This window comes from Mirounga leonina, unplaced genomic scaffold (genome assembly GCF_011800145.1).
Source record: "Mirounga leonina isolate KUSES-001 unplaced genomic scaffold, KU_Mleo_1.0 Mir_153, whole genome shotgun sequence".
Classification (NCBI taxonomy): Eukaryota; Metazoa; Chordata; class Mammalia; order Carnivora; family Phocidae; genus Mirounga; species Mirounga leonina.
The window spans coordinates 6,132,709-6,145,645 of NW_023270387.1; the positions used below are offsets into that span (position 1 = coordinate 6,132,709).

A 12,937-nucleotide genomic window follows, 5' to 3' on the forward strand; every position below is an offset into this window, starting at 1 on the left:
TCTTAAGAAGTAATATACTACATTGGAACTTGAGCAATTTGTTCTTTTTTGGAATACATCATATGCTTGGAATATAATATTTCTGTCTGTGATATTTCTTGCTTTTTATTATATAACATCAATGTAAGAATTTATTTGAAAGGGAGTAGTTTATAGGCAGAAAGGAAATTAACATGTATTGAGTATTACTATGTTCTTGCCTTTATATAATTTCATGTAATTCATACAGCAGTTCTGCTAAGTAAATTATATAATCTTCATCTTTACAGATAAAGAGACTGAGGCTTAGAAATGGTAATTGATTGGCTAAGGTTTGACTGTTAGTGCCAAATCAGTGCTCTTCCCACAGCTAATTCTTTTTTTTCTTGTCTTCCAAATATTGACTGAAGCAAGTCAACTCTTTGCTTTCAGTAGCCTGGCTTTGGAGCTGAATTTAGAGTCCTTCAGATCTGGGTTTGAGTCCCCTGTTTATAATCTGGGTACAGTCATTTAATCATTGTAGAATGAAGCTAATGCTCCCCGTACGAATGATAAAATCTGTGTAAAGCGTGTAGCACAGGGCCAGACCATTAGTGAGCCCTTAACAAAGGGTCACTGCTACGAAGACTACGAGATGGGCTTTTCATTTTGCTTTGATCTTGCATCCAGTAATTGGGTCATCTTTGAACATGATGATGGTATCTTAAAACACTTTGAGAATGTTTTTACCTTTTCTTCTGTTTTTAATGTATTAAGTGATTTCCTCTACCTTCAGAAACTAGCTTTATTTTTATGGTCTGTGCCTCAGGTGTATGCAGAAAACTGCATTAATGTTTGTTTGGCTTTTTTAATTGGAGTATAGTTGACACACAATCTTACGTTAGTTTCAGTTGTACAACATAGTGATCCCACAACTCTGTACCTTATGCTGTGCTCACCACGAGTGTAGCTACCATCTGTCACTGTACAACACCGTTACAGTTCTATTGATTATATTCCCTATGTGGTGCCTTTCATCCCCATGAATTATTCATTCCAGTACTAGAAGTCTGTACCTCCTACTGCCTTCACCCATTTCACCTGTCCCTGCCACCTTCCCTCTGGAAACAACCAGTTCTCTATGTTTATGAGTCTGTTTCTGCTTTTTATTTATTTTGTTTTTCAGATTCCACATATAAGTAAAATCATATGATATTTGTCTTTCTCAGTCTGCCTTATTTCACTTAGCAGCATAATTCCCTCTAGATCTATCCATGTTTTCAAAAATGGCAAGAGCTCATTTTTTTAATGGCTGAGTAATATTCCATTATATATATAATAAATATGCATGCTTCATCTTCTTTATCCATTCATCTGTCAAGGGTCACTTAGGTTGCTTCCATATTTTGGTTATTGTGAATAATGCTGCAGTGAACATAGAGGTGCATATATCTCTTTGAATTAGTGTTTTCATTTTCTTAGGGTAAATACCCAGTAGTGGAATTACTGGATCATATGATTTTTCTATTTTAATTTTTTGTGGAACCTCCATACTGTTTTCCACAGTGGCTGCACCAGTTTGCGTTCCCACCAACAGGGCACAAGAGTTCCTTTTTCTCCACATCCTTGCCAACACATGTTATTTCTTATCTTTTTGATACTAGCCATTCTGATACTTCATTGTAGTTTTGAATTGCATTTCCCTCATAATTAGTGATGTTGAACATCTTTTCATTTGCCTTTTGGCCATCTGTATGTCTTTTGGGGAAAGATGTCTATTCAGGTCCTGTGCCCATTTTTAAATTGGACTGTTTGGCTTTTTTGGTGTTGAGTTGTAGAAGTTCTTTATATATTTTGGATTTTAACTACTTATCAGATACATCATTTGCAAATATCTTTTCTCATTAAGCAGGTCACCTATTGTTTTGTTGATGGTTTCCTTCACTGCAGTGCAAAAGAATTTTGGTTTGATGTAGTCCCAGTAATTTATTTTTGCTTTTGTTTCCCTTGCCTGAGGAGACATTTTTAGAAAAATGTTGCTAGTGTCCAAGAGAACACTGCCTATATTTTCTTTAAGGAGTTTTATTGTTCAGGTCCCACATTTAGGTCTTTAATCCATTTTGAGTTTATTTTTGTGGATGGTGTAAAAAAGTGGTCCAGTTTCCTTCTATTGCATGTAGCTCTCCAGTTTTCTCAGCACCATTGATTGAGGAGACTGTCTTTTAACCATTGTTTATTCCTGCCTCATTTGTTGCAGATTTATTAACCATGGAAACTTGGGTTTATTTTGGGGCTCTCTATCCTATTATATTGATCTATGTGTCTATTTTTGTGCCAGCACCATACTGTTTTGAGTACTATAGCTTTGTAGTTTATTTTGAAATTTGGAATTATGGATACCTCCAGCTTTGTTCTTTTTCAAGATTGCTTTGGACATTTGGGGTCTTTTGTGGTTCTATGGAAATGTTAGGATTATTTGTTCTAGTTCTGTGAAAAATGCCATTGGAATATTGATAGGGATTGCATTTAATCTGTAGATTGCTTTGGATAGTAGGACGTTTTAATAATACGAACTCTTACAGTCAATGAGCATAGAATATCTTTCCATTTGTGTCATCTTCAAATTTCTTTCATTGATGTCTTATAGTTTTCAATATACAGGTCTCTTACCTCTTCGATTAAATTTATTCCTAGGTATTTTTTTTTTTTTTTTTTTGGTGTGATAGTAAATGGGATTGTTTTCTTAATTTCTCTTTCTGCTCCTCCAATATGGAAATGCAGTAGATTACTGTACATTGATTTTGTGTTCTGAAACTTGACTGAATTCATTTATTTCCAGTAGTTTTTTGGTGGAGTCTTTAGGGTTTTCCGTATATAATATCATGTCTGGAAATAGTGACAGTTTTACTTCTTCCTTCCAATCTGGATGCCTTTTTTTTTTCTTGTTCAATTGCAGCAACTAGTATTTCCATTACTATTTTAAATAAAAGTAGTGAGAGTAGAATACTGCAATAATGTTTGTTTTTCCAAGACTATATGTGGGTCTTAGATATAGATTTTAAATGGGGGAAGTTTATTTGATGTCTTAAATAATTCAACATTTGAGGTTCTGTTTTACTCATGATCTATATATCACAGCTTAATACAACAGTTATTAGTGTCTGGTGTCCTGATATCTGTGAGCCCACAGACTGCTACCTAAAGGATAACCTAACTTTAAACAGCGGCGGTTGATGTGGCAGGACAAGCACAGATTGGAGCCAGTCTACAGGCCATTGGTGTCCCCAGACTGTGGATAATATACCCATAGCTCCCTAGAATTGTGAGGATTGGACGAGACCTTGTGTACAAAGTACTCCACACAGTGGCCTGGTGTATAGTAGGCCCTCTCCCCCCATCTGTTAAAGGGAAGGGACTTAGAACACAGATGTCCTGATGTTGTTACAGTTTCTTTCTCTCTTGAATAATAGTATCACTTTACCAACTCTCTGTTTTTGGTAGTTTTGTCCTATTTGAAGTGTTTGATTTCATAATGGATTTAGTTATTTATCAAGTAAATCATTGGATTTGTTCCCACCAGTGATACCAAGAAGAAGCAGGGAATGAGGAAAAGGAACAACCGTGAAGTGGAAGACGTGGGACCCACAAGTCGTAACAAAAAGAAGGCCAAGTGGGAGACCTTAGAGCCTTTGGATACAGGCCTGTCTTTGGCAGAGGATGAAGAGCTGGTGTTACATCTGCTCAAAAGTCAAAGCTAGATACTCCGTGCTCTTCTCCTTGAAACCTCTGGTCATGATTATGTGGACAAGAAGTTGGAAAAACAAGTGGCTTTGGAACGCCTAGGTGACATGAGTCCCACACCCAAAGGACCTTCCCTCAGACCGGAGCGATTCTATCTCTAAGCTTCTTTACAGGACATGCTTGCACTATCCCAGAGCAAACTCAGAGTGCAGGTGGATTATAAAATTTCTTGATCCCATTTTCCAGCATGTGTTCTGTTAGATTTTACCCATGAGTTCCTACATCTTATCATTGGAGACGCTTCCTTTGTTTTACTGGCAACTTCTGGAGACCTTGTTTCATTGTTAGAAATTCCTATCTTGCTTACCACACAGAAATCTCTATGTACTGTAAAACAAAATTGCTCACAGTTTTGATGTATTTAATATCTCTAAAGAGACAGAGGATGGTGGACCAGCCCTGAGAAAAGAGTATTTTTGAATTGCGACAATCAATAATAAACATATTTCCTATAAAATATTAATGTTTTCATTGTGTTCAATAATATGAGAGCACTCTTGGGGGAAGGTTCCTGAGAGTAAAATGCTTGACCAATTCCTGACAGTGAGTTTTTCATATTCTGAAATTAGCCTTCCTAAAGATACCGTTTAACTTATAGATTTCATAGCTATTTTTGAAATCTATAGAAGTCCTGAATCTGAAGACTGTGATCCAAAACCAGTCCCTTAGTGAGCATCCAGCAGGCTGTAGGTCTTCTGTAAGAGCCTTGTTCAGCTCGCACCACAGAGCCCCACCCAGAGCCAGCTCCTCATAATGAGTAAGAAGCAGATCAAGCCAGAGCCTGTTTTTGGTTACAAATAACTGTCAGATTTTTTGTGGGGAAAGAAATCTGGGCCTTGGCATGCTGGTTTTACCATAGATTTATCATCCTCTCACTATTCTCTCCCTTGGCTCCTTCCCACTCCATGTGCAAACACAAGTAATTTTCAGTAACTGGTCCAAATCACTCATAAATCCAAGGAAGGGAATGTCCCACCTGGATATCCCAAAAACATTTCCAACTCAGCCGGAGTCCATATTGTCTCTGAAAAGTTTCTCCTACTTGTGCAATTGGTATCCCTCGTGGGCGACACCGGGAAACTCAACGACTCTCAGCCTCTCCCTTGACCACCCTTCACTGTGCTGGTTCTGTTGATTCTTCTTCATATGACTCTTCTGCATGGTTTGTTCCCTCATCTTCCCAGCTTCTGTCTTCAGTCAGAGTTCAGATTCTCCTCCTGACGTGCTCAGATCACACCAGTGACCTCCTAGCTGATCACGGTGCTCCAGCCTCCTGTTTCTCATTTCTCTAGCCGAGCCTTCCACGGTGGCCAGAATTATCTGCATAGCACTGAGCTGAGCGTGTTTCTTCCTAACTGTTTCTTACTTCTGCTCTGGTGCTTATCATGCGCTGTTCCAGACATTGTTTATAAGCCTGTCACCCCGTTACATGACAAGTTTCTAGACCGTGCTTATCCATCCTGTGTACCCCCCAGAGCCAAATACAGCACCTGCCCCATAATGGATTCTTAGTAAATGCTTATGGAATTAATGAATAAACAGGAATAGTCTGAGACAGTTTGTTAAAAGGTATGTTGTAGTACATTGCATTGTCACCTCTGGTAGGAAGGATATGGAGTGATGAAATTAGAACTGGAAAAAATGTCTATTATGGGGAAGAATGACTATAGATGGGAAAGGAATTTAGGGTATAACAACGTGGGAAGATGTTGAAGATTCTGGTACAGGATCTCTTGGCCTTGACTATTTCCAAAGGACAGAAGGATCTAAGAGTATGTAAACTGAAGGTTTACCATTGAATTCACTCCGTGCAGTTTTGGATTTTGTTTGTTCTGACCCAAATGAGGAATTAGGGCAGTTTTATTACTCCGTATTTGTAAACATTGAATAAATATATTGCCCGGCCTTTATAGTTCATAAACTAGTTTGAGTTGTATTCTGTCCCTGGAACTGAATGGATCCTGACTAATATATACATTGTAGGGGATTTTAGTTTGCTGGTTGTGAAAACTACTTAAGATATCAGAACAGTATTGGTAGAAATCTCAAGTAAACAACGCATGATAGATTTTGTTCAGTGTTCTTGTATGGTGTTATTTTTCAGCAAATATTCACTGCACCCCCCACCCCTTAGGAAAAGCGTCATTTTCCCCTTATGCTCCTGTTGGGCCTGGCCCTGTGACTTAGTGTTAGCCCACGTGGAATGTGGTGGAAGCGGCCCTGTGCCTGTTAGAAGCAGAGACTTGAAGGTGCATTGGCCATCAGCCCTCTACCTTGAGACCAGCATGGACCAGAGAGATGATACTGCTTCAGTCTGGGTGCAAGGTGATTACAGAACATGTCACACAGACCCGTAGCCACCATGTTCCCTCTAAATCTTGGGGAGCAAGAAACCCAGTGAAACTTGGGGGTTTTTCACAGAAAAAAAGAAACCCAGAACCAATGAGCAAGAACACTCATCCATTCAATAAATGTTAATAAATTCAGCAACTACCATATGCCAGCCTCTGTACTTGTGAGAAATACAAACCATAGAGTGGAGGGGGAGAAAAGCAAGTTCATCATTTTCGTGCATTATGAAAAGAGGTCGAGAAAGGAAGATGACTTTTTGTGTGTGAGTGTTGTTGGAGTGCAGGAAGTGGGGAGGACATAGGTGGTGACATGGCCTAGGACCCAGAGATTCATTTCTTGCCTGATGCTTCACTGAGGCCAAGAGGCCATTTGTCAGACCCACTCGTGTAAGATGATCCCTCAAATTGCATGAGTCTCTTAGAGCACATACACCCAGCAGCAGAATCCTTTGGAGGACTGCCATCTCATAAGCTTAACATGGCATTTTAGATTTGTTTGGAACTATAAAAAATGGGTAAGTTTAATTAAATGTAATTAATTTTGTTATACAACATTTGAAATACCCTGAACATGAAAAGTCATCTCCATGCCTGTCAGAGTCTGCCAGGGGATGCAGATGTTCCTGGGAGGTGTGGGGAGGAAGCAGGGATGGGAGGTGGTGATGCAGGTAGAGGGGAAGGAGCCTGCAACCAATATTTGGAAACCTTGTTTCTTGTTCTTTAAGACCATTTTAACCAGAAATGTGATCACGGTGTGATTTTTCTTCGCCGGCCCCTGCTGATCAGACAGCCCAGGGCAGACATGCTTTATATAATACCCCGTGCCTGCTGAATCAGGAGTTGGCAGCCAACCCAAAGGCTAGCCATGAGCCCGCGAGAGAGGCTGGTACAAAAAGCTCTGTCCAAACAGGGACAAGTTGGGCAAATAATGTTCTTACTCTCAGAAACTGAAATTTAGGTAGTGAACAGGATAAGGTTAGGAGACAGACCAGGGAGCATGATAGGCAGAAAGTGAGCTCGGATTAGGAGTTAGGTAGGCACAGCTATGAGTGAACGAGAACTCTGGCAAAAATATAAAGAGCACATGGTGAGGGAGCCAGTTGGTCGTGGAACGTGAGGCAAATCCATGGGAAGTAGAGAATCTGGGCCAGAGCAGTGAAGACCTGCAGACCCCTCTTGCTGAGGTCTGAGATCCACACTGACCCTCTAAGGCTTGTCTCTGTGAGGCTTTACTTTCTCGGTCCTATTAGATTCCTGTGCAAGTCTGTCTCCTTCACTTCCTGAGGTGGAAGACTCCATTGCCTCAGCCAGTCTGAGTGAGTCTCTGGGGTTTCTGTACCCAGAGAGCTTCGGTAAACTCTCCGAGTGCTCGCATGCCCTGCTGCTTAGACTTCAGTGTGCATGGCAGTCAAAGAGCTAATCCTGATCGTGGCTCCGAGGAGGGGCCCGAGAGTCTGCCTTCCTTACAGGCTCCAGGTGACGGTGTGTCGTTGGCCCTTGGTCACGCTGGAGTAGCAAGGCACTAGTGGAATTCGGAGAGTTATTAAAATCATTATTCACAGACAGGGTTCTGTCAGAGTCCCAGCAGGCAACAGATGGTGCACACAAATGAGCATCGTTCTAAGGGGATTTAATGAACGGATTATTTACACAGGCCAGGGCAGGGTGTGAGGAAATCATACCTGAGGTTAGCCACCCAGATGTGTTCCCACTGCTCACCCTGAAGGAATGAGGGCAGAGGCGGGAAGGAGAGCCAGCTGGAGGTGACCACGGGGAACCAGCCCAGAGAACAAATCCCGGGCCCTCGCTGTCGCCTCTCGAGCCCAAAGAGCACGCTGCCCGTCGAGGTAAACGTGTGCGGTCACCCGGGACACGGAGCAAGGTGGAGAAGCGTAGGGGCCAACGGGAGAAACTGAGGTCTGAGATCCCGCGGGCGCAGCAGCCTGGAAGACGCTGTCGGTAGCGAGGAGTGTGGCCAGCCAGCCAACGCGGGGCGAGAGCGCAGGCGGGGCCCCGGCGGGGAAGGCCAGCCCGGCCCCTGGGGCGCCTGAAGTCCGGAGGGCAGGGGCTGCTTCCCAAGCGCGTTAGCAGCCCCCCGGCGGCGGGAGGCGGGTGAAGGGAACGGTCCATCCTGTGGTCCGGGGCCGCTAGAAAATGCAGGAGCGCCGGCCTGCGCCGGCCTTCAGGTGCGCCCATCCTAGCTTCACTGTCTCCGCTGCTCTCACCTCTTCCTCTCCAGCCTCCGAAGCTTCTCCCCCTTCATCTTGGCCAGTGACCTTACTTCCGATTCTACTGAGAAAGTAGAAACAGCCCCGAGACCGTCCCCAAAGGGCGCGCCTGGCACGGCCCGTGCCTTCCCTCCTGCCACTGGGGAGGGACTGTCCGCGCTCCGCCTGGGCCCACCCCCGAGTGAGCTGGGTCCCCTCCCCTGCCTCCTCTCGGATGTCTCTGCTGCCCGTGGGTCCTCCCTCCTCAGTATCATCCCTCTTCCCTCCCGCCTGGGCTCTTCCCATCGCCAGTAGACGTGCTGGGGGTGGGGGGTCTCCCACCTTCAACCAAAACCACCCCTTCCCAGCCACAGCGCCATTTCTCTCCTTCTCTCTTTGGTATATGGAACTCCTTGAAAGAGTCGTGTCTGCTCCGTCTAGCCTTCCCTCCTTCCCAGTCCTTCGTGCTTCGAGGTACAACTGATACTGAATCAACTGCGCGTTTAAAGTACACGGTTTGAGAAATACTGACCTGTGCACATACCCCAACATGTGCATAGCGGATAACAACCATATACCCACAGGCCCTAAAAGTTTCCTCGTGTTGCCCTCCCCTCCCCGTTTCCCAGCCAGCCACTGATACTTTGAGTCACTGTGGATTGGTTTGCATGTGCTAGAACCGAATATAAATAGGGTCGTACAGTATGCACTCATTTTTGTCTGGCTCCTGGAACTCAGCACCATCTTGCGATGCATCCATGTTGCAATGCATAGTATTGATGAGGAGTAATCCATTGTGTGGATCATACTGCAGTTTATCGCTTCACCATTAACCAACAGGCGGAAAACGTCCACTCTTGGCAATTACAGATAAAACCACTGCGTGTGGTCCCGTGTTTTCATGTCTCTTGGGTGAATGGCTGTCTCAGGTGGTAGTTGTATATTTAACTTTTTAAGAAACTCACCAGGTGGCCTTTCAAACAGGCTGTATCATTTTACATTGTCGCCAGTGGTGTGTGAGAGTCCCAGCTTCCGCACACCCTCACCAACACTTGACACGATCAGTCTTTTTAATTTTAGCCCTTTTAGTGGGTACGTAGTGGTATCTCATTGTGACTTTAATCCGCATCTCCCTCACGGCTAACCACGTGGAGCATCTTTTCATATGCTTATTTGGCATCCATATGTCTTCTTTGGTGAAATGTGTCTTCAAATATTTTGCCCTTTTTATTAATTTGGTTGGTGGTTTTCTTTTTGAAATTTATAAATTTATCTGATGTTCCAGACACAAGCCCTTTATCAGATACATGATTTGCAAATATTTGCTCCCCCCATGGCTTGTCTTTTCATTCTCTTGTTTCCTGATTGTCTTTTGAAGAGCAGAGCTTTTAATTTTGATGATGTTTATTTTTTCTTTTGTTGATCATGGGGTTGATGTCATATCCAAGAAGTCCTTGTTTATCTCAAGGTCACAAAGATTCTCTCCTATGTTTTCCTCTAAAAGTTTTATAGTTTTAGGCTTTCCACTCAGATTCATGCTGCATTTTGAATTAATCCTTGTCTGTGGTGCAAGATGTAGATCGAACTTCCTTTTTGGGCATGTGGATATCCAGTTGATCCAACATCATTTGTCAAAAAGACTGTTTTTTCCTCCGCTGAATTGCCTTTGCACTTTGTCATGCCAGAAAGTAAGAAAATGCTCAAAAAGAAAAAGCTCACAATGCAGTGGTATGCCAAAGGGGCGTATGGGAGCCAACTGAAAGCTCTCTCAATGGCCAGAGTGGAGAAAGATTGAGCAACAAAATAAATGAAGTAGGACTGAATTATAACCCTATATATATATATATATATATCCATAAGTCCATGCTGATCTAAATAAATGACTAAATAAATGTGGGAGAAGAGACAAATCTCCCATGTAGAAGAATCCCAAATAACTTAACGTAGATACTCTGCCCTCAAGGAGGTGGGCTATGTATAGTGACTTTCTTCCAAAGAGGATGATATGAAAAGAAAGGGGAAAACAAAGGGAGTAACTTCACAGCGAAAACCTGACAAACACCACCTCAGCCAGGTGGCCAAGTCCTTAGCAACAGCGGCCCACGACGGTTGACAGTGCGCACTCTGGATACCATGGTATGGGGATGGCACGCTGTTTCCGTGGTCTTCCTCCCCTAAACGCATAACCTCAATATGATCATGAGAAGAGACGTCAGAAAGATCCAGGTTGAGAGGCGTCCTACAACACAGCTGACCAGTGCTTCTCAAAACTCTCAAGGTCATCGAGAAAGGGAAGTCTGAGAAATGCTTACAGCAGGAGCTTAAGTAGGAGACATGCTAACGAAATATAGTGTGGTGGCCTGGATGGGACCCTGGAACAGAAATACGACCTTAGATAAAGACTAAGGAAATCTGAATAAAGAATGGAGTTTAGTAAATAATAATTTATCAGTATTGGTTCATTAATTGTGAGAAATGTCCCATAATCATGTTAAGATATTAAAAACAGGGGAACTGGGAGCAGAGCCTATGGGAACTCTCTACTAGCTTCACAATTACCCCGTAAGCCTTTTAATGATGAAAAAGTTTTAAATGCAAAGCTTATTTTAAAAATGACACATAGCAGATGCAGCGTATTTTATATAATCTAATCTCTTATGATTGAACGTTTAAGTAGTTTCTAAATTTTTGCTTTTAAACACATTTATGATGAGCGTCCTTACGATTAAATCTTTGCACACATCTGTTACTGTTCCCTTTAGAATAAGTTTGTAGAAGTGAAGTTGAGGGATAACAGGTATGCATATTATAATTGTATTAAGGATTTTGATACAATATACCTAATGCACTTTCAACGGAAGAATGTAAACTCCAAATAATGAGGGATGACCAGTTTTGGAAAGAACTGTGATATTGTTCCTGTCCAAGCCAGTCACATCAAAATACCATGAAATGGTCCCGTCAGCTCCCTGAGAAAGTCACCTGCCGATGTCTGAATTCGCGAGGCCTGCGTTCAGAGGCGCACCTTGCACTGGGTGTCTGCAGCCCATACAACAGATTCTTGAGCCTTTGCAGGCACAGGTCTCTGTCAGAAGACATCACTTCCTCGTGCTGAGCTGGACCAACCCAGTATAAAAAAAAATACAGCTCTCCAGATATCCAGAGGAGGTGACAGAGGCCTCCTGGATTTCCTCAGTCAGTGAATCTAAGACCAATATCACAGATGAGTGGTTCTCAAAGTATGACCACCAGCATCAGCATTACCTGGAAATGTGTTAGAAATGCAAATTCTTAAGGCCCCAACCTAGATGTACTGAATTGGAAACTCTCGGGTTGGGACCCAGAAATATGTGGGTTTTGTGTTTTGGGTGTCTTTTTTTTTGAGAAGAATATGCTCCTAAAAATGTAAATTGCTTTAGAGGTGCTTGGGTGGGTCAGTCAGTTGGGCATCCGACTCTTGATTTTGGCTCAGGTCAAGATCTCAGTGTCGTGAGCTCGAGCCCCACATCAGGCTCCACGATGAGCAAGGGGTCTGCTTAAGATTCTCTCTCTCCCTCGCCCTCTGCCCCACCCCCACTCACACACACGTTCTCTCTCAAAAAAAAATTATATACATTAAATTTAAGTAGCTTTATAAGATGCAATTCATAGGCCATACAATCCACCCATTTAAAATACAAAATTCATCAGTTTTTAGTTACTCACATATGTGTGCAATCACCACCACAATCAATTTTAAAATATTTTCATTATTACCAAAAGAAAGCCTGTACCTTTCAGCTGTCACCTCCTATTTTCCCCCAGCCCTATGCAACCACTAATCTACTTTCTGTCTTTATGGATTTGCCTGTCCTATAAACCAAATAGTACAATATGTAGCCTCTTCTGTCTGACTTTTTTTTTTGCACTTAGTACAATTTTTTCGAGGTTCATCCATGTTGTAGTGTGTCAGGGCTGCATTGCTCATGGCCGTGTGGTGCTCCGTTATGTGGCGAAACCACGTGTTTACCTGTCCGTGAGTCAGTGGCCATTTGGGTTCTTTCTTTTTTTTTTTTTTTTAAAGATTTTATTTTTATTTATTTGACAGAGAGAGACACAGCGAGAGAGGGAACACAAGCAGGGGGAGTGGGAGAGGGAGAAGCAGGCTTACCGTGGAGCAGGGAGCCCGATGTGGGGCTCGATCCCAGGACCCCGGGACCATGACCCGAGCCGAAGGCAGACGCTCAACGACTGAGCCACCCAGGCGCCCCCATTTGGGTTATTTCCACCTTTGGGCGACAGTGGCCCATGCTGCTATGGACACTCCTGGGCAGATGTGTGTCCACGGGCTCTTCTGCTGACGCCCGTGCACACCACAGTTTGAGACGCGGCCATCTAGACGAGGCGGAGAGCCTGTAGGAGAGCGTTCTTTTCCGTAAGCGGACAGGACCATCTGTCCGTTAGGCCAGAGTCAAAGTAGAAAGGCAAGAGCTGAGGCAGCGGGCACTGCGTGGGCACAGTGGAAGTGCTCTCGTTGGGACCACAAGGCCACCCCTCACTAACTGGCCAGCACCTCACCATGCTGTGAGCGCCACCTGGGCTCCTCTTCAGAGGGAACGTCTTCCTGGCACCGCGGGTCCC

At 43.3% G+C, this 12,937-nt stretch overlaps 1 protein-coding gene across 2 annotated transcripts in view; it reads left to right on the plus strand.

Annotated features, from left to right (window-relative positions):
• DDX10 (DEAD-box helicase 10) overlaps positions 1–12,937 on the plus strand; it is a 329,406-nt gene that overhangs the window by 265,284 nt on the left and 51,185 nt on the right. The window contains exon 18 of one of the 2 annotated variants that reach the window (XM_035008874.1): positions 3,539–3,755. The exons of the other annotated variant lie outside the window; for it this stretch is intronic. Coding sequence (XP_034864765.1) covers positions 3,539–3,716 — 178 coding nt within the window. The 3' untranslated portion in view covers positions 3,717–3,755. Of the gene's footprint in view, positions 1–3,538; positions 3,756–12,937 lie in introns of those variants that run through there. 2 annotated transcript variants of the gene reach the window in all.